The sequence below is a fragment of the Rhyacophila brunnea genome, unplaced genomic scaffold (genome assembly GCF_057557595.1).
Source record: "Rhyacophila brunnea isolate RB1 unplaced genomic scaffold, BYU_Rbru_1.0 scaffold_14, whole genome shotgun sequence".
NCBI classification, from domain to species: Eukaryota; Metazoa; Arthropoda; class Insecta; order Trichoptera; family Rhyacophilidae; genus Rhyacophila; species Rhyacophila brunnea.
This window is the reverse complement of record NW_028232796.1, coordinates 30317248-30340667: the sequence shown is the minus strand read 5'-3', so window position 1 is coordinate 30340667 and position 23420 is coordinate 30317248. Positions and strand designations below refer to the sequence as shown.

The 23420-nt window shown below is 30.8% G+C and overlaps 1 protein-coding gene across 1 annotated transcript in view; it reads right to left on the bottom strand.

Annotated features, from left to right (window-relative positions):
• Nucleotides 1-831: 831 nt before the first annotated feature.
• Oct-TyrR (Octopamine-Tyramine receptor) overlaps nucleotides 832-23420 on the bottom strand; it is a 605240-nt gene continuing 582651 nt past the window's right edge. Inside the window, exon 4 of the mRNA XM_085941807.1 lies at nucleotides 832-2690. Within this exon, the coding sequence (XP_085797933.1) occupies nucleotides 839-2212 (1374 nt within the window). The 5' untranslated portion in view covers nucleotides 2213-2690 and the 3' untranslated portion in view covers nucleotides 832-838. The remainder of the gene's footprint in view (nucleotides 2691-23420) is intronic.

Genomic DNA, 23420 nt, shown 5'->3' with positions numbered 1-23420 from the left:
ACAACATTTTGAGAGACGTTAAAATCGAAAAACTCGTTTCTTATAATTATTAATGTTTTAACAAAATTTTACTAACATAATTCGTCTACATAAATTAAAGTATAATAAATAAATACAAAAAAATGAGTTGGTTTTTATTATGAAATCAGTCTCAAATAATCACCAAACAAAAATACGTTGACTAGATTGGTTTTAATAGTTTAGATTTTAGTAATCTTGTAATTTCTTTAAAAATAATTTTAATTCTATTGGCATTAATTATTGTTTTATGAAAATATATAAGTAGGATTTTTTTAAATATTTGAAAATGATAATATTTTACAAAAGATAATAAATTATATCAAATAGGTCATCAAAAAAGAAATATATGTACTCTAACATCTATATATGCATTTTCATAATATGCATGATAATAATTTTACTAAATTTCTACAGCTATTTATTAATACTGGAATCATTCGTTATCATTTTTTAATAAATATTATACAAAATGATATAATGAATAAAAATAAATAAATGTTATAATAATATTTCTTATTGTAAATAAATTGTTTATTTTAGAATATTCATACTTATATTAATTTAGACTACTGAAATGTTTTATGACTATAAAGTAACAGTTTAATGAATTTAAGCATTTCATTCTAGCATTATTAATATGTATATAAATTATTGAATCTTAGATACATATTATTACATGACATTACTTTAAGTTGATACATTTTATGTAGTTTCTAATTAAAATTATTTCAAATATAAAAGTTACATAATAATTTTATTATTTATGTTATGATGTTTTCATTATGAAGTTTTCTTTATACTATTTAAATATCTAATTTTAAAACTTGATTCCGAGTAATTTTTTGAAAGCCCTTCTATAATCCAAATTAAATATCGTATATATTAGAGGGTTTAATGCTGAATTAATGTAACCCAGCCAGGTGATAAAGTTTATTAGTTTATCCGTAGGACAACAGCTAGGACAGAATGGAAGAATAACATACATAAGAAAGAAAGGAAGCCAACATACTACAAAGACTCCCATTATAATTCCGAGAGTTCTAGCAGCTCTTCTCTCTTTGGACAGTGAAATTCTTTGCTTCTCTTCAATAAACTGGTACACTTGCCCAGGTTTCTTAGCCACAGGCATTGGCACTGGATGTAATGCCACCTGATCATCAACCGCCTTGTTAGATGCCCCAGAAGAATGTTCTGGATTATCTGTGACGGATTCTTCCTGGGTCTGAGTAGGGACCAACAGTTTATTTTTGCCTTTATCTTCGTCAGTTTTCTTCTTTTTCTTCCTTTTTATTTTCTTCTGCATCTTTGCATTGGATACCGAATCTGCAACGTTTGGGTGTTCGTTGTGGTTAGTTTCTGAGCTGACTGATTCTGGGTCTGGTGGGGGAGTTATTTCTTTGGGGTCGGTTTTTTTACTTTTGCTTCCTAATGCTATTCTTGAAGCTTTGGCTCTTTCTCGTAGCCTTCGTCTTGTAGCAATGTATATCTCGATGTAAACTATCGTCATTATAAATAGTGGTATAAAAAATGAACCAAGTGCTGAATAAATGACATACCCTCTTTGTGATGTCAGTTGACAGGGAGTTTCAGGTAGAAATTCATCTGGCCAATCGTTCCAGCCTAATAATGGAGGTGAACTTATTATTAGAGAAAGGATCCAAACTCCGGCAATCAATGCAAGAACACGTTCTAAGGTTCTCTTTTGAGCATAATTGATTGGATCAGTAATGGCCCAAAAGCGATCCAGTGCAATAGCACAAAGGTTTAAAATTGATGAGGTACAGCACATGACATCACAAGTTACCCACATTTTGCAGAAAAGTATGCCAAACTCCCATCGTCCAAGAATAGAATAGGCTACATTAAATGGCATGACTAAAAGTGCAACTGTCAAATCAGCAACAGCTAGAGAAACTATGAAGAAATTTTGGACTATTCTTAATGGTTTATATGTAAATACGCTAAGTATAACAAGAATATTTCCTACAACGGTGGACATTATGATAAAGGACAAGATAATTGCTGTAATTGCTGCTTCCCATTCTGGTACAGCGAGAAAAACTCCAAGACTGCTTTGGTATTGAGGTCTTTCTGGTGATGCACATCCTTCCACTTCTTGACTGATGTTATTCGGGAATGTTGTTATATCTGTCGTAGAAAAATAATCTTCCTCTGTAGTTGTGTCATCCATTTTGAATGCGATTATTAGTTATATGTATTATTTAATTATTGAAGAATATAATAATTTATTGACGAATAAATTACTTGTATACAATTAATTCACATTATTTTTTACTGTAAAACTCCGAATAAAAATGAAATAAACTTAATCTATTATACTAGTCATTAAAACTATATAATTATACTACTAGAATCAAAATTGGATGCTAAAATATTTAAATTGAAATAAAATATTTGTATTTATTGGAATGATATGCATTGGTAATTTTAGTGTAAAATCACATGAATTTTCGGAATGTCTGTACATATTTTATAATAAACACTTTCACTGTACAATTTTATTTAGTTGATCAAGTCAGCGAACAATTTTTGGATATTTTCGAATTTCTTTGGAGTTTGCTAAATATTTTTGTGGATACCATTTCCTGAAATCCACTATGCTGCAATTCAGGAAACTCGGTAGAATGGTTCATCTTGTGTCGTTTCATCTGAAAATAAAAGAAAAGGGGTATTTTAAAAAAGAAGCTCACTGAATATAATTTGTGGTAAGTCGATAATTTAGGTATTTCGAGTTAACAACATATTATGTATCTATTGATACTTCGAAGAGGGTGGGTGACGAAAATCTGAAGGTTCAGTACTCCAGTCATCATTTTGTCTGTATAAGAGAGAGGAGCAGGTGAATTGACATTGTACAACAGTATGAAATATTAAAAACAACAGAGCTTATAATTTGTCATATCTATGAAGTAGAATTGGGTTATTTACTTTCGGCAAAGCATTAAAATTAAGAGCATATAAATTATAGAGACAAAAAATTGATAATAATGAGATATACTATCATTAGTTAATTCCATTAAATTCCTAGTATTGACGATTTTATACCTCTTGAGTGTAGTATTTATTGATTAATATTTAATGATCTATTATTCGGGTCTTGATGAAGTATACTCATATTGATTGTATTATTAGTGATAGGTGTTTTTTTACAAACACTTTAACTATTTATAAATTGTTAGTTATAATTATTATTTTATTGTGATCCTTGACTTGATAGATAGGTGATAAAGTTTTTACCTACTTTATTGAATTAATTTTTTATATAATATGTTAGAATTAATTGTATGCGTTGTTAGTGTGTATTTATCTATTTTCGTGAAAATAATTTTTATTGTTTATAATTACTAATGATCTATTATTAGGTTTTGACGATTTATTATACGCTTATCGAGTTTATTATTATTGATGACATGAGGGTTTTTACAAACATTTCAACTATTCATAATTTTTTGGTTATATTTTTAATATGATCCTTTACTCAATATGTAGGTGATAAAGTTTTAACCTACTTTATCGAATTAATTTGTTATATAAGGTAGAATTAATTATTGTATTTCGACTGTGTTTAGGAAAAAGGGCGTAACCCTCGATTTTTTGAAAAGTGGTTTTATTAGATATTAACAATGTATACAACTAAATACACGTTCTGTAAAAAAGAAGTAAGCCGCAAATGCCGATTTATTATTTAAATTTAGGTATTAATTGAGCTTTAATTAGGTTTTATAAAATTTAGGGAAAAAGCATTCACCCTCAATTTTTACGATTTTTTGTAATCACTCTTTAATTATTATTAGATCGAAAAGATATTACACCAAATCATCAATCATCATGCACCCAATGTCTGTGTTTTTTTTTTTATTAATATTGAACCAAAATCATTCAAAAAACGTCTTTTGCCTCTCCTGTAAAATTTGTTCTGTGTGGGTTACGCCCTTTTTCCTAAACATGATCGATTTGTAGTTAGCGTGTATTTACCTATTGGTGAAGGCACATATTGCCTGAAGATGTCAATAGGCGAAACCCAGGTTTCGAATAGAATAGTACAACACTTAAATCCATTAGAATTCATATATTTAGCTCAAGCTCAAACCCAAGCTTTATTATAGACGAAGCATTTTCAACATATTTGATCATTCGAGTTTTATATTTTCCGTTTTTTCGACTTGAATAATACCGTAGCCACCTAATAGTTTTCAAATATTTTATGCATTGAAAATTCATACTATTAGTTATACCGGTAAAGATAAGCAAGTGAGAATAGCTTTTACGCCAGCCGAATACCATTTACAATATATCCCGACCCTCGCAATCTACCAGCGTCTGGATTTACTCTGCTACAAAGATCGCAAACGACACGATAATTTCCTAGCCTACTCAATCAATGTTGGTGGTGGGCCCTTTGATCGCTCCAAATTACCACGACCGCAAATAAAGCCACGTTTGCGTGCTACTGGAACAGCCAGGGATGCTAAAATATTGTTTATATTTTCAAAATAATTTTGAAACAATATACATTAATTAATTCGTCGGGAAATGCCATGCCATGTAAGTTGATTTTTAGAGAAACTGGTTTTGTCAAAGTAAATTCAATATCAAATCATAATTATTATGAAGGAAAGAAAAGTACTTACAGAATACCATAATATCATACCAGTTTGCAGGCAAGAAAATTTTGAATGGCAACTAGTAGAATCTAGTAGAAAATTGACAGTGTATAAAATAAGTATATTTAAAAAGTTTTTTTTACTATTCATATACTAATAGTTCTATTGACGTTTCTAACTCATTCAACAATGAATCAACTATTTTTTTATAATTACTGCATAAATGAGTCGTTAAGTCACAAAATATGCTATGGCAACTTTGGTACTGTTCGGTTAAAGCGGATACAGCGGAAAACGCATTTTGAAAATAGCCGATAAACTGGATTATTTGTTAGTTTGGGTTAGTTTAGGTTAGGTTAGGTTGGGTTAGTTTAGGTTAGGTTAGGTAAGGTTAGGCTTGGTTAGGTTAACCTAACAAATAATCCAGTTTATCGGCTATTTTCAAAATGCGTTTTCCGCTGTATCCGCTTTAACCGAACAGTACCGCAACTTTTTCTACAAATAAATTATATTATTCAATAAAATTCTTGATAAAAGTTGTGTAAAATTTGTAGAAAATTTTCATGTGGAATATTGAATCAAAGTAGAAATATCAAAAAAACCTTTAATAAATGTTTTTTTTTGTTTTTTTTATTGAATGTGCTTCAGCCAACCATATTAATTATTGAACAAAAGGTAAACTTCAAGTCTGTAGATTATTTGCATGAGTTCTAAGTAAACCAATAGCTCAAGAGATGAGAACAATCACAAGAATAGTGAAAAGGTGTGAGCGATGTGAAGTTCGAGTCCCATCTGGTCCAACTTTTATTCTACGCTGTAAATTTTTATTTTCACTGTGTATTAGGACAACGAAATCTTTTTTTTCTCACATTTTAATTGTAATATAATAAATTTCTGCCGTTGCGTTCATAATTATTTATTTGTTTTGAATGTTCTATAATCATTTGAAATTTATATTATTTAAGTCAGTTATGTATTTAATAGTCATTTATTTATATTGCGTTCCTGATATTTCGTGATAAATTTTGATGAATATTTCGTTCATTCAAAGAGATTTTATGCTACTATGGTAAAATTTTTTTTATTTGAAAAAAAAAATGAAAACGTGATACATTAAGAGACATCCCTAATATCTGCGGTTTGCGCCCATAATTTTCCAGAAGTCTGTGTGAGCATTCACGTACATTAGTGACGGGTGTATACTGACTGTCCCAAAATGATTTTACACTAGGATTTGTACTCTAAATATTTAAATGTATTATGGGCTTAAAGAGTTTCTAAATGATACAACAGCAGTTGGATGCGGTAGTTATTTTATTTTCTACTTACAAAATTTTGGTTTTAAGTTTTGCCCATAATATGTAAGTGCTATTACAGACATTTTGCTCAATGTGACTATATTCTGCTGAATAAAATTAAAGTCAAAATGTATGTTGTTGAATTTTTAAACATATAAAAATATATTTGCGTGTAAATAAAACAATCGATTAACCAAGGACTGAAGAAGAAAAGATACGTACATTAAAAAATAAGATTCAATTGTTAGAAGCAGTTATTATACGATAAAAGCATAACACAATTTATACACAGAATTCAAACACGTACATCGTTATTGGTCATAACAATAAAATTATATGCATTTTATCACTTTATATTAGATTAAACTTTATAAAATGCTAATATTTTCTAATTTATTATTTATGACGCAATAATAATCAAAAATAAATGTCAATATGTTGATCATATGGGTTTGTCATAACACTTATGGGCATTTTATTACTAATATTGGATTACATTGCTATTATTTTATTATTTATTTTTTCTAACTAGTAAACAAAAACAAAAATAAATATCAATATGTTGATCATATGGATCGACATGGATTGAGCTACTAGAAGTGTGCCAGAAAATATAGACCAAATTCTGCCATCAATGATGGGATCTGACGATATTTTTGGTCTCATTGGGAGTTCCGTCAAAGCAGAAGTATCTTGATGCCTGTCGATAAAATGATAAACGGCCTGATGATATTACGATGCTTCCATGGAGGGAAGGCAAAAATATGGTTTTGGGATATTGTCACTGTGGTGGATAAACTCGCGGAATCTCACCTAAATAAATCGGTTAAATCACCAGGTGCAGTGTGCAACAAAATTTAGTGTGTACTACACAGAATAAATAATAAATAGAATACCAATACATTGAATTTGATGCAGGATTTTGAATGTGTGAGTATCCTACGAAAATGAACCACGCATTATAGATGTGCAATGGTGTGTGTAATACACCAATATTAAATGAGTGTCAATATATAGACCAAGAGTAGTTGTCAGTATTCGACGTATTATGTATTTTTGACACGTGTTTAAATTTATTCCGTATTCTTCCTTACTCGGGATCGGTTGCCTGCTTCACCTTACTCGTTGGGTATTTCAGTTACCATTATTATTTATGAGTTTTCTAGTGCACTATTTGTATCAGATCATCACAACCTACGTTCACCCTTCAGCATTACTATTTATTTACCTAACGACAGAGGAGAACTACACAATTGAATAAAGATTAGTATTGATTATTGGTAGTTTTTTATGACCTAATAATTATTTATGATAGTTAACATAGCATAACAATATATTATTTAATATGGTATAGATCCGTTCACCCAGTTTTCCAAACCCAGGGGCTTGTAAACGTCAACTCGGTTCTGTATTGCCTATTGATGCCAACTTACGAGTGCTACCTTGACTTCTGGCAGCTCTGTTTAATTGATATGAAACTATTGTGTGCTGCTTTTCCTCGCTCGGTTGAATTTTTTCCATCCATTTTCAAAACAATGGATGAAAAATACGTATGCACTCTGTGGAATGATTTAAAGTGCGTACGCCACTGCTGAGAAAAATGCCGAATATTCATTTAAAAATTGTATTCATCGAGTATGTGAATGAAAGTTTTTTTCTATTTTTTTCAGTTTTATAATTTACCGCTTGTAAATGCCGTTTTAAAATCTTTTGAAAGGAATTTTTAAACTACGGATTTTACTCATAATTTAAACCTTCGTAAAATACACGTATTTTTATTAATAGAAACATATTGTGAGTTTTTTATAACTAAACCTTTTTAAAATCATGCACAATATGTAAGATATTTAGCTACAGAAAAGAAATCACAAAAATAATAACTATGCATTAATCTATCTTGATGGCATGGCGTCATATTATATTTAAAACTTCTAAAATAAAATTAGGCAAATGTATAATACAAGAATTATTAAAGTAACAAGTAATCGAAATATTTAATCAAACAGTGATCTATTAATACATTATGTAAGAAACAATGTTGTTATGAGACAGAGAATTCTTGAAAGAGTAGCAGATAATAGGACGCCTATTAAGATAATACAGAAAAATCATGAACTAGGTATATAGATTCAAACAGCATCAGAAGGTAGGTATTGAAAAAAGCAGTTTTAATTAGTTTGATTAAGTAAAGGGTCATCATGGACGATGACAACACTAATGACATACAAATTGATATGGAGACAATTCTATCAAGATTTATTCCATCACAATGTCTTTTCATTTTTTTTATTTCATTGTCATTTTTTTCTTACCGTAACATTTTCTAACGAAAATCTGCCACCATCAGGTCAATATTTTCTCTATTATCTGCGACCTGAGACAGTTTGGTGGAGCTATATTCGTACCGATCAGGAAGATTCTTAAACCACAAAATGCGACGTCGTCTTATGCAACGTTCATCACTGTATGTGTCATCATATAATGTAATCAAAATATTATTTGAGAAACTATGGCCACGATGATCGAGCGGTTATAAATGTTAGGCCCAAAATATCGTTTAAATCCCGGGTCTGGTGAATTCACATGTCATTTTTTAATGTGTGTTTGCATCTAGTTTATTAACCTAATAGGTTGAGCAAGTGGTTAACATCCATTTCTCGTAAACACCTAACAACTGTCTTCTTTCTCATAAGGAAAAAGGCAGCTTTTCGACAAAATCACAAATTGAGTTAGTGTACAGATAATGCTCTACTGAGTCAAAAGCGGTATAAAATTTATTTCAGTATAATAATCGTTACATCGTTTTTCCATTTTTTTGACAAAAACGGTAGGTATTTTAAACAAAAAGACAATATTATAACGAGTTTCATAAGCAAAAATACAGCATCGATTGAAAACATACTAGTTTTTGCTTATACCATATATCAAATGATTCATCCACATTATTTAAAAATTTATTAAGAAAAGTTGAAAAATCGTTAATGTCTCATTATCTCAAAATGTGACTTTGGCAAAAAGCTGCCATTTTGTTTGTGGGGGCAGCATAATATTATAACGTAATTAGGTACTGTTTAGGTGGCTAAATTGGTAAAATACGTTGGCCAAAATCTGATGGATGCATGTTCGAGACCTATTTGGCACCAATTTTTTTTTTCTAGATTTTTTTCTAATGGATACGTTTCTTAAGTATTTTAAAATTATGTTTGTAACCTAATATTATTATCGGGAAATTTATTCGTCTAGTTCTAGTATCTTACATTCTCAATTAAGAGCTTCTCCGACTTTTACGTTTCTATACGTTTCATCAATATTCTACGTGATTGATAAACACTTTTTCCTACCCTACTGGCCTTAACATAAATGAACTATATTTTCTTGAACACATGAATTTTCCTTCTAACATTTTTTTACATATGTATTTTAACCTTCTTAAAGATATTTCGTCAAAGAATTAATTTAAATCAACGTATACTTTTGCATAAAATGGTTCAAGCTGTTATAAACGTACAACTAAAATGTTTTGAAATGAAATAATATTTTGATACAATTATTATAATATACAGAGAAATGACCGGAACATGAAAAGGGTACGGAAGTGGTCCACTGATCCTCGAAAAGTTTATATTAAGTGGGTTTATGATATTGTACTCTGTTACACAAGGGTTAAGATATATTATATTTATAACACAAAGTTAAACTTAAATAATATATAACAAATTTATAAGATGGGAGATGTATGAGATATTTATATTAAGTAACGCAAGTAAAATAATATTTCGGTCTTGTTTGGGCATAACCTGATAACTGATTTTTTGGTCATTTTATGTTAAGAGTAAAAATTGAGTCACCATAGTTTTATCTTCCGTTTGGTAATAACCCGATATCTATATTTCATTTGAACAAACATCGGCTAGTTTGATCATAATATGACCAAAGACCTTATCATAGTTTGATCACTGATAAGTGACATTATTTTCCTAATTAGTGGAATAATTGACTATCAGCTAATTATGGTCGCATTCTTCTTCAATTATATATTTTTATGTTTTCTCAATGTTAAATAAAAAAATGATGTATATGGGCAACTCAAAGCTTAAAATTGCTCTCCTGTAAATTCAACATTTTGCAATTACATACACAATCGATTTATTATTTTTTCTATACCAAATATATACAAGATTAATGAAAATAAGATTCTTATTATTGAAAACACATTATTTTAAAAGCCGGATAAATATACCTATTCAGATAAAACACCATGGTAGTAATCGCAACGCTAGTTATTTTTGTTTGGCAAAAATATAAACTTACAAGTGCATTAGTTAAAGATCTATAGCTTAAAAGATTAGAGAAATCACGTGGAAAGTGAAAGATGTGAGATTGAATCCGATATTTTTTCAGATATGTATGTTTTTGAGGGTTTTTTTTAAATTTATACCTATATTTTAAAATCATAATCAAATAAATATTTATTGATTATCCAATGTATGTTGTGTGAAAGATTTTTTATAGAAAGAGGTTTATTTTATTTGTTTTTTTTTTATTAATCACCACAATAGGGGGTGTAGCCCAATTACAGTGGCAAAACTCTGAAGCTTGAGGAATTTACATATTAGATTATGTAAATAATTATTCTTTGTCCTCACCGGGATTGAATTCGGAGCTCATGGATGGAAGGCCAGCGCTTTACGCACTGCACCACGAGAGCCGCCAATGTTTGTGTACGGGGGATTATTGTCCGGGGGTTTTCAACCAGGGGGTAATTGCACTATTAAGAAAGAGACCTCAATATTTCATACAAACTTTCAATACTATCCACCATGTTATTTCTTCTCCCATACAAAAATGACACTTACGTCAAACTGAAACTTGTTTCAGTGATTAATATAGAAAAATCATAAAAGGCTTTACATGAAAGAATTTTTAAAATCTTTTGTTATAGCAAATTTCATATCGAATAAATAATATACAGTGGTAACTATTGATGTACTGATATAATAGTATATATTATTACAGATTGACATAAACGGTTATTTCCGCAGGCTTTTCTGTCAGTTGTACGCACACAAATAGTATGAGAGCTATGTAGAGGTTCACATAACAATTATTAAATTAAAAATATGATCTACATAATATAATATCACTTTTAATACTATATTAGTAATTAGGTTTAATACTCGATTAAAAACATATTTAAAGAGTACATATATGTAGACCAAATTATAATTATGTAGATTGATGATGTTTTAAATATATTATAATATATTTGGTAAAGGTAATATGAATACGTGTACTAAATAAGGCTCTAAGTACCAAAAAGTAGTATTGCCTGTAGTTACAAAATACCGAGTCATTGCAGTAAAATTTCATGAAGCAGACCTTTTGAAAAATGTAGTTTTACAGTGTGAATCAATCACGGCAGCTTCTATAATTTTAGGTATTAAGAACTCGCAAGTGTCAACACACCATCGTCAGCTATTTTATATTGAATGCCGTTGACCACTGCAGTGCTACTTACACTATTATAAATAAAACACGCTAACGGACTTACAACGTCGACAGGTTTAATTAACACACGTATTCATATTATTTAACAACAATGATTTTTGATACATCATTATAATAGACAATGTTATTTTAATTTCAGATCAGCTAACAATAAATTTGCTATTTTCAAAAATTTATTTAGTAAAATAAGTATAACATTGTATTTACACTGCAGTATCATTTAAATAAGTGTAAATGTATATAAGGAGATAGTATATCCATTTTTTTCTAGGTTTTCCAGATGCAAAAAACTCATGCTGTGTATTGGGTTTTGAAAATATCTTTTGGAATAGTAGTTTAAAAATACAAATTTAATATTGAAATGTAGTAAGCGATATTGAAACGATTTTTTGATAGATTGGTAAAAAGCTTTGGAACACTATGGAGTTACATATAAATGTTGATTTTTAAAAATACGGCATCATACGTTGTATTTTACCACGTTTGTTAGCTCGTATTCTTGTTTGCCCAGTAAATTTTTTTTCTTGTTTGTCCAATACAAATCTTGCAAACGATTTTTAACTAACTTGCCGACTAGCTGTCTATTTGAAACTTATAGAATATATCATAACACGATGAAAATGCATTCTTTGAATACTTTTAGCAATCTTTAAGCAGAATTGAATTCATTTTCAGTTAATTCTATTTTGTGTGGAAAGTTATTTTGGAAAAATTTCGTAAAAAGTAACACACTATTATTGGTTGCTAAGGGGGTCCTAGCAACTAAATTATTAATATATACGTGCGTTACTATGGAAATCAATATGAAATGTCAAAATGACATTTCAGTATTCTATATAAATTTTGTTTGTTTGTTTGTTTTTTATTTACTTCATATCAAGTACAAGTTTGAGCATATTGAGCATAATAATTCAACAGAAAAAAAAGTTGTATAAAGAAAGTTCTTCTTATCTAATTATATTCTTTAAAACGATGTGTTCTTTAATGAAAAAAAAACTTTCAATAATATGAATATACCGATGTGAAAGTGTCAGAAAAATAACAATATTAGTATTTACGCGATAAAATGTGTGCTTTTTTCAAAATTAATATTATCAATTACGTGCAGTACAAAATAATTATCAACAATTTTGCATTAGTTTGAATACGCTGTTAGGTTTTCAGCAACTGCAATCCTTACCAACGGGTGTCTCGATCCTTCACGTGGTCCAGTATAAGTTGTATGCCAGTAATAAAATTTGATGGATGTTAATCTCCAGTGATGTTAATTCATCATGTAAATAAAAGAGAAAAAACTCAGGAGAGTTCAATCCGTAATGAAACAATTTAGTGAGCAGAGCTTAGTTAAATTTAAACAAGTTGAATCATTTAAAACGGTATCAATATGAAATAACAAGTAAGTAATGTTAGTGACGCTTAGTTAATGTATAACGGTTTATATGTGTGTAGAAACACAGTTAGATGTAGTGGATAAGTTGGGTTTGACAGATTATATAATATTAAGTAGTCGAAATCACACCGATCAAATATTCTTAACAATAGTACATAGTAATTAGTAACGTAGGGTATCGATGAATTAAACATAATACAATTTAATGTCATTGGGGAGAAGGGTAATAGAGGTAAAAAATATTCATGAAAAATGTTTAAAATATTTAATTGGTCTGTATTATGTAAATAATGACAACCCTCTTGTATAAACCTAAATAAAATTTCTATAAATACTAGCTTATAGCATCTACTCAATTGAAATGAATGTTTTTTACATAACTGAAGCATTTATTCATAATAATATTATTATGTACTGATGGGTATGGGTTTACGTAGGGTGTTGATTTATACTTTTAACTTATTAAAAACACTGATTCAGGGACATTGTAAGTATATTTCGCTTGACAAGTAACAATTAATTATTAATAACATTTGTAAATGTACGCTTTGGCGCAAAAAGGTTGCAAATCGTATTTAAAGGCGACGTTCAAGGCTCAAAGGTAGGTTACCGACTGCTTGTACCTACTCTCGATCTTTCCACCGCCCAGAAACAGATAACGGTAACTTTCTTTTTGTTTGTTTCGCTGTGCATCCTGGTCTAGCCTTGACTCATTTACAGTTACAATAATATTATCATTATATTCCTAACTCTGTCGATTGGAGGATTTTTGATAGGGGATTTAGTATTATAATATTTGGTATCAGTACCTAATCACCTAATAAGCATCTGATATGATTGACATACGCTGACAGCTAAACGATAAATTGGCAGCATAATTGGTAATTTTTTATGTAAACATGGCATTTATTTTCATAATTATTATTTTATATGGAATATTATTGTGTTATAGAAATCTTGTTATGTTTTTTACAAAAATACATTATGGCGTTTAAATAACGAGATCTTTATTACCATGTTTTATTATTCTATTATAATATGAAGACCTTGCAATATTACATAGGTAGCCGTTTATATTTCGGGAATTGGCAACACTGGTGTTGCTAGGTGGAATTTGACTTTTGTATTTTGAAGTTTGACATTTGAACGGCAAAAGTACTGAAAAAGTTTTAGCAAACGGATGCTTTTTGTTTTTTTTTTAATTCATTTGAAAAATTTATCTCGGCCAAAAAATGGAATTCAATCGTGAAAATTTTCGTGTGACTATTTTTCACAACTTTCGGCATGGATTATCACAGGAACAGTGCATTGCTGAACTTAGTCTTTTATATGGCAATAAAGCACTATCAAAAACTACGGTATATCGCTGGTTTAATGAATTTTATCGTGGTCGTCGTTTGCTCACAGATGAGCCGCGTGAAGGTCGTCCAAATCGGTTGTTTCTCCAGAAAACATCGATGCTGTGCGTGAACTGATAATGCAAGATCGTCATGTAACATACTCTGAGGATAAGCATCCGTGAGCATTAGTAACACTAGCATGTATATGATCTTACATGAATATTTAGACGTGAAGGAGCTATATTCGCGTTGGATTCCGCATAATTTGACAATCGCATAAAAAAGGCGCGTGTCAATTGGTGCAAAGAAATGCTCAAAAAATACGATTGAGGTGCTTCAAAAAACGTTCACAAAATTGTTACAGGTAGAAAATCTTGAATCTATACGTAAAAGTCCAAAAGTAAACAGCAATCGACCGTATGGGTCTTCCAAAAAAAGTTGCTCGCGCTCGAAGCACTTCGAAGCAAATGGTCGCCTGTTTTTTTGGAAAAACGGGCCATGTCGCAACTGTGCGTTTAGAGAATTGTAGAACAGTTAATTCTAAATGGTACACAAACATTTGTTTGCCAGATATTTTTGGTGAAATAAAGAAAAGTAACCGTCGGCGTCAAGTCATCCTTCATCAAGACAATGCGAGCTCTCACACATCGGCTCAAACATGCGCCGATTTGAGCACTCAAAACATTAAATTTATGGGTCATCCGCCGTACAGCCCCGATTTGGTACCAAATGATTTCTTTTTATTCCCGATAGTCAAAGATAAATTGCGTGGTCAACGATTTTCTATACCAGAAGAGGCGGTTGATGCATTCAAAAACCATGTTTTGGAGTTACCTTCTGCAAAGTGGCAAAAATGCTTTTCAGATTGGTTCAAACGCATGGAAAAGTGTATAAAGTATCTCGGAAGATATTATTAAAAACAATAAAATTGTTTTCATTTATAAAAAAATCGTTTTTGTTTGTTGTTCCCGAAATATAAACGGCTACCCTCGTAGTCAAATTAATATCTAAATTCTTTCGTAGCGACTAATTTGACTGTCATTGCGTATGATATTAATTATTATAAGTAATATGGTTTCTTAAATCTAAGGCCGTTTCAGACGGGAAACCGGTGTCGCGCTCGATATAATGTAGGAGGCCTTTGTATTCGAATAAAGGATCCTTTGTATTATGTTTATGAACGCTAATGAGTCAACGCGTGTTCGGTACACTTTTGTGTCGGCCGCTATATTCTCAAACCGCCGATACACTTGTTTTTATTACCGCAGCCAGTTTTATGTTCTAATTTATAACGCTAAATTATGCATTGACTCATTAGCTCTGAGGTGTTTATAAATATAATACAAAGGCCCCTTTATTAGAATACAAAGGCTTCCTATATTATATCAAGCGCAACACCGGTGTCCCGTCTGAAACGGGCATTAGAATTGTGTAACGTAAAGTGGATGCTGAACATCTATATTGTTTAAAATATTTTAATGATGGGACAGATATTCGTTGAAATGCTCATTTTTAGATTGCAAACATAAACTTTTTAAGTCGTGTTTTTTAAATTTTATTGTTACAATTATTGCAATTAAATACGTTAAAAAACTGCTGTATAATGACGTCTGACGTCCATTTAAGCATCAGAGTAAGAAATGCTGAAAATGGAAATGGCTTGCTCGATTATATGCATATAGAGTGGAGGTTGTAAAGGCTTATCACATTAGTGCCATAGACTTTTTAAATGTCATATCAGTCATTTTTTCTGGTTCCCACTAACATTGATATTTGTATTTAATATTGTTTTTAAATCATAATGGAACGGTACTTAGTCATACAGCGCATACAAATTGTAAAAAAATATTTAAAAAATAATGAATCTACGGCATTACGTAAAATTTATGGTAAAAATAATCAACCTACTGATCTTACTATTCGTAATTTCACTAAAAATTTGACTAAAATGACTTCATGATAGGTATTCTTAACCCAATTTGTCAAAAACGTAAACGTACTGCTGAAAATATTGAAGCTGTAAATAAAAGTGTGAATGATAATCCAGAACAATCAATTACATATCGTTCTCAAGAACTTGGAATTTCTTATGTCACTACATGGAATATTCTTCATAATGATTTACAAAATATTTACACTTGAATGCATACAAAATACAGTCACACAAGAACTTTAACGGAGTGACCATTTGGTGCGTTGAAATTTTACTAATTGGGCTTTAAAGCAACTTGAAACAGACTCATCAATTCATGAAAAAATCATCTTCAAAAATGCGTAATTATTTAATATTCATATTTTTATATAATTTTTTAATTATATTACAATGTTTGTTATAAAAACTTATGTCTCAGAACCTTGCATTTTTTGTATAACTCTTGTTTCCTCTTAAGAATATTACCCAGTATTAAATTTAATAACTCAATAATCGTGATAACTACTATGTCAGACGTCATTAAGTTATCATTTTGATCTACTGTTGGAGGATAAATTAGGAAACTGTCTTTTAGAGATAGTTAATCCAATTTTGAAGATAAACTAATGACATTAACTATTACATAATGTGTCATATAATTAATATTTTTGATAAATATATCATAATAATACACAAGATTTTGAATTCCTTAGAAACATAGTACGTAATTGTAAGAATTTAAAAATATTTTTTTTACCGAGTTGCATATTATTATGAACCAAAATCAATTGGGTATACTTTGAAATTTCCTAGAAATATACATCTAAATTGTCATCAAATTCCTATAATATAAGCGACCGTATTTTGTCATTTTAATTGAAAGTATTAATAGACAGCGATAGGATCTCTCAAAATTTAAATTTTATCATACTGACATTTGCCTATTTTTTTTTATTTTGGATTTTTTATTTTTTATTTAAGTTAATATTATAATATGATGATATTATTACACACATATTCAATTTTATTTTAGAGCCGAGATAACTCGTCAAATCATGTACGTTGCGTCAGGCCATGGACGAGTTAACTCGTCCGTTCTTTTAAACGTCATTACTTCTGAATAAACTGTTTACGTATATTTTATAAACAATAGTTATCATTTAAGTGTAAAATATTTACAACAAACTCGAGTAACATGTTTATTTGGTATGTTTTCACAAATATTTTCCATTCTTTTCCTATTTCATGTTTTTTATGGGATTTATTTTATTTCAAAAATAGCTGGCCTACAAGTGTCCATCTTGTAAAAAGGTTAAAAACACTCGATATAATGAACAAATTAAAATAAATAAGTATTAATGTATCTACGTCAATTAATAATAAAAAATACTTATATTTTTTATCACGATAAGACTTACTAGATTATTCTTTTAAATACTATTAAATTGGAATTGAAAAAAATAAATTGATATTTTATTGTTTTGGTTTGACTGTCAAATAGTATTTTAATTAAAAGATTTTTCTTTGTTCACGCATTTAGTTTACTTAATTGTAAGAATTTACTCAACCTATTTAGATTGGTACGTAACTAAAAAAAATCTTTTTTCAAAGCGTAACCAATAATTAAAATTAATATAAACGTATATTAGTGGTTCTAAAAAGGTTCGTTCTGCGGTGCCCTAAAAAAATTCTGATAGTGGGGTGAGTGTTATTCATGTTACTGAGCAGTTTTCAAAATCTTGGTTAACTAAACACTACTTAGTAAAATATAAGTACGCATGTAAAATGCGCCTCTTATTATAATACTGATACCTCCACGTTTCTACGTGGATGGAGGATCCCTTAAAGGCAAAGTACGAGCAAAGATATGGATGCCACATTCATGTTTCTTATAGTCCGCTAAGCCAAATGTCATTCCATCACCGCTCGATGATAAAATGCTCTGTATTTATTAAGTAAAAATGTAAAAAAATACTAGATGATTGAGATAAAGGTTGTTCACGTAAGATTAATATTTTTACTCGTTTTCGAATATTTCAAAAAACCATACCTAATATTGTTCCTTTTGAGCCCAATTCTCCGAATTCATGTAACACGGCTACCTGGCGAAAATTCTAGCCAAAAAAACCCACGGCGGGTAAAAGACGAAGGTGCCCGCCGCGGGCGAGAGTGATAGAGAGGGGTTAGGTTCAGGGTTGGATTGAGAGGGACAGCAATAAGGCTGAAATGGGGAGATAACCAGTGGTGATGACGGCCAGGTCAGTAAGCGGAAGCCTTCGATACGCGACGGACTTCGTGTCCCGCTTAGAGTCGATTTTGTGAAAAATATAATTTGTGCTGTTTACCTACTTTCTTTTAAAACGATTTCTGTATCGACAGGAATCTATCCGGTTAGTCAACACGTGTTTATTACGTACCGACTTCTTGTAGCGGATAAGTTATGCAAATTGCGATTTGCTAGGCGACACAAGGCGCCCGGAGGTGTTTAGATAATTTAAAAATCGAGAAATTAACTTAGATAACTCTTCTATAAATAATAGTGTAGCAGTGCGATCACTGTAAAAAAAATATAAATGAATCGACTCGTGAAAATTTAATTAATATTCAGCAATCTTTGACCAACCTTTAATCTAAAATGTGCCTGTAACTTTATAAACTATGTAAACTTAATAATTGTGTCCTGTGTGTTATGTATGTACCTTTTTTTTGTGAACTATAATTAATAATAAAAGCAGTTGGCCTTTGCGTCGATTAATTGGTGCGTTCATCATTTTTATCATCCCGGCATCCTATATTAACCCTAACTGTCAAGACCTAACCTTACACTGAACGTGCTCTACCCAAACACAAAACCCAGCTTCTATTGACCGCCCTAAACAATTAACATCACTGAGCTAGTCGAAGGGTGGAAACTGGTCGTGTGACTCTACGTATCGACCGACGGCACGCTACCAGGGCGTCATTGACGCCCGGTCGACCGGAGAGTTGAGCGTGGAGGTCGGATCGGGCTGTGCGGCCACGACTCCCTTCCCTACCCGGACTTCCGGGGTGTCAATACTACTACTAACACTTACTCATCCAGTGAGTAAGGCGCTGGCGTTTCATCTGGTGGCTTAGAGTTAGATTATTGGTGCGGTCACATCATATTAATGTGATTTTATCAAAGTCTCGGTATTTTAGATTATTTCTCTTATATTATTAAACACGCTTCTGTTTCAATACACTACTGTCATTGGGCCTCATGGTCTGTTGTACTGTTAAAAAAATAATATATTTACATCATTTTTAAGTTTTTAAATTCTAGACAACTCTACGATTTTTTTTCATATGTGCGCCGTCAAGCAATGCCTGACCGGCATACCTGCATAAAATAACATTCCAGCTCAATTTTCTTTCGTTTGAATTGTGATAAATTATTATTTTTTAATTCTTCGTGATAGTAATTTTTAAGTAAACTTAAAACTTAAAAAAACAATTTGTTACTTGCAGATGGTTGAAATCGAAAAATAACGAGTAGAGCAACGTAGCATGGAAAGATGCATGCTGGGCATAATGCGTAAATTGCAAAGAAGAAACCAACTGATAAGGAAGTAGACAAAAGTACGTGATGTGATAGAGGTCGCTAAGCAGATGCTAAGGGCTGAAATGAGTGGATGGAACTGGGGGAGACCTTGATCTAGTAATAGATCTACCCAAACTGGTGATAATTGTTTCAAAAAAAAATGAAAACTGTCAGATTTATATTATAAATGTTTGACGTTTTATTTACTCTGCGACTCCTAACACAGTAAACCTAAATAGTAATTGTTATTAACGGTAATAATAATTTCCCTTTTAGATACAGTGGTTCTATTCAGACTCTTTTATGCTGGTAGAAATAAACATTTATCTATAAAAGTAATTTCTGTAGAATATTAAAGACACATAACCGTCCTATGAAATCGGCGATTTCCACGTTATACCTTCGTAAGGCTAAATTTTGGATCATGGGGAACATTATTATAGACATCTAAAATGCCTAGTCGTATATTGACAAAAGAGACTATTTATTTTTAGCGTTATTAGATATTTACTATTATAAGCCATTTGCAATTCAATTCATATATTTTATTCAAGACGAGAAAAACATGCTTTGTAGTTTTCAGTACCTAGATAATAATATAATATTTTGAGTGTTATTCTCTATTTTTATTATGAACAACACAGCCATAGACCCCCAAAAACCAACCCGCCTGGTACTACACTCGATCTTAATCAAGAATATTACGAAGCTCTACGTTTGGTGTGACGCATCAGCATTTTTTACGCCTGGGAATGTCTCAGGAGCAGATACCCAAGAATAAGGTCCATACACTCAAATGTGCTTTGACTGAGCTTATAGAGATTCTATGTGAGAGTAAAGCACAGAAGGTTTAAAAAATAAATGATTTTAATTAAAAAAATATAGTACAAGAAACATGTGTCCGGAAACTTATACGTATGTAGTTCGCCGCATCACACTTTACCGTGAAATGTTGTATCGGAAATATGTGGCCGTATATTAAAGACAGTCCAACCTCTTTGGGTCGTATAGTACTGACATAGAATTCATGTCTAAATAAAACACGGTTCTTGTCGGTTTAAACTTTACAGGAAGCCAGCAGCAAACAAATTTTGAGACTTGCAAGATTGCAGGATTATCTGTTAGATTAGGTTGTCATTTTTTAATTCATGAAGTTTGCCAAAATCAGTTATGAAAATTAAATTAATGTTTATCTTGAATCTAATAAAATTGGAGACCGTATAGTATATACGATCATCTCTTTTCGATAAGAAAGCTCACGGCAAACTGTGACACGCTGAAATGTTTTTCGTACAATTTACATGTAACTCAAAAAACAATGGCATTAACAATTATTATTATTTGCTTAGTTTATAACTTGTAACTGTATTTTATCAAAAAATATTATACTTATAATTAAGTGAAGTTATGTATTATTATTGCTGCTTTGTCAAAGGGTGGTATATAATCATAATTTTATATCGAAATGTTAGTAGGTTTGTAATATATTTTTTACTATCTATCCTACTGAAAAATGGTTGTAAGTTTCATATCGACAAACTTGTAGTTATGCACTTCTAGGGCGTGGATTACGACGTCCGACTCCAGAAATAATCTCCAAGTCACGTTTCTTTAATGATGTATACACACCACATTATAATAATAGACGTTATAAATAGCTATTTTCTTCCAAAACACTGTGCACATTAATTTATTTTATTCAATACCGCTATCAGGAGCATTCAAAGGACAATCGTTATGCTGAAAAATATTTTGTCTTGAATTGTCTTCACAATACAAATATAGCGGTAAGATGATATTAGAGGTAGGTGGAAGATCACCACTTTGATGATGATGTTTCACATTGGTACAAGAATAAAATAATGCAATGGTAAGGATGATGACGTGAGATTATAATCGCGAGGTAATGATATACTTATGTGAGATTGATATAATCAAGAAAGAAATTAATTATAAGAAAGCACTGAGAGACTAAAAATTCGAGTAGAATAAGTGATGTAGTATGTTGAGTGAAGAACTCGTGATAATAGAAGTACCTACGTCTCGTGACGGACTCGATGAGTGGAATGTTAGTTCAGAGTTTGTTATTTTTATTTATATTTACATTGTCGTAATTCTCAATCGAAACATACATTACTAGTCTAGTTATGATTGAGGAAACGCTGACAAATATTATTATTATTGAGAATATTTTGTTTAATAACAAAACCTACATATAATTGAAGTTTATCAATAAATCAATGCAGAGTGGAATGATCGCTACATAAATGTGAACAAAACTGAAGTTATGTGAAAAAACAAAATGATCTGAAGAACGTCGTGAATGACGCGGGTTTTGCTTTTCGGCATCTTTAAGCACTGTGTACATTCACGTAAAGTATATAAGTCAGTGTTTATTTGCCTTTTGATGAGTGTCCAAACCCGGGTCGCCAAAAACGACTCAAATGGAATAGTACAAAACTTAAATCCATTAGAATTTCAATTCAACGGTCGATAGTATTAATATTATAATTAAAATTAATATAAATGTAGCATATTTGACGCTTGTATTCTGATTGTACTGCTTTATGATAGCGAGTTATGGCATCTCACAAAATCTCAGAGCAACCGTACTTTGAGCTTAGAGAACATATTATGTTTGCGATGGATATTGGGTATGAGTATGACTTTATGAGTAGTTGAGATATAAGAGAGCGGACCGAACAGTCTTTCATTACGGTAAGAGTAAAAAGGCGACTTTTCACCTGATTTGGCTACGTATTGCGGACGTCTGAATATAATTTAAGCATCGCTTGTTATAATATCAAGACAATTAGATTCCGGCGTCCTATAAGGCTGCTAAATACCATCCACAGAGTGTATATTACGGTGAAGCTACAATGAAGATGGCATGACCTGGAATGAAGGAAGGAAGACTTGTGAATGACATGGATTATTGGAGGCGCCTTGTAGTGGGTAATTATATATAATAATATAATAGTCTTACGTGGGACCATTGAAAAAGAAAAAAAATACTTAAATGACGTCTTATCCAAATTAGCAGAGTGTGAAAAATACTTAATTTTATTTAAAATTTATAGAACTCACGGCTGTATTCGATTTAATAAAAAAATGTTGTAGTTATAATACTCGTAGTTGCATTTTGACGTTCTTACTTTACGGTAAAGAGTCATAATTTGTAATAAAGCATGTATCAACTCTTAACTGAGCTTCTAAAATAGATTATTGCAAACGAAAAGACACGAGAGCAATGCATGCAGTATATTGACGGTGAAGATGCAACATTGGACTCGGTTTGTTCATATGATGAATGCCTCAAGATAGTCTTAACTTGGTGTATATTTTATTTAAGCTTATTGAAATTTAGCATACTAAAATTCCATTAATTAATCTACGTGTCATATACGATAGAGCTACGGAATGCTGGCATAACTTAGACAGAATTTGTTACTAAAAGACTGACGAGCAAAACGGTTTCTTGTATACTATGATGGCCTTTAACTTTTATTAATATCTGAGTGGCTTATTATTATTTTTGAAATGATTATTCGGGCATAATAATATTATTATACATGCAAAGACTGTCTAAGTATCCTATTTTTCAAATAATATTGCGTAATTTCAGTAATATAATAATTACTGTAAGCTATTTTAGTGTAATAATAATAAGCGAAAAACATTTAACGGAAAAATAACTTTTAGGAATGCCACTTGTATAATAATTTTAATTACTTTTTAAAAAGGCTAGAGTCTTTTTTTTACTT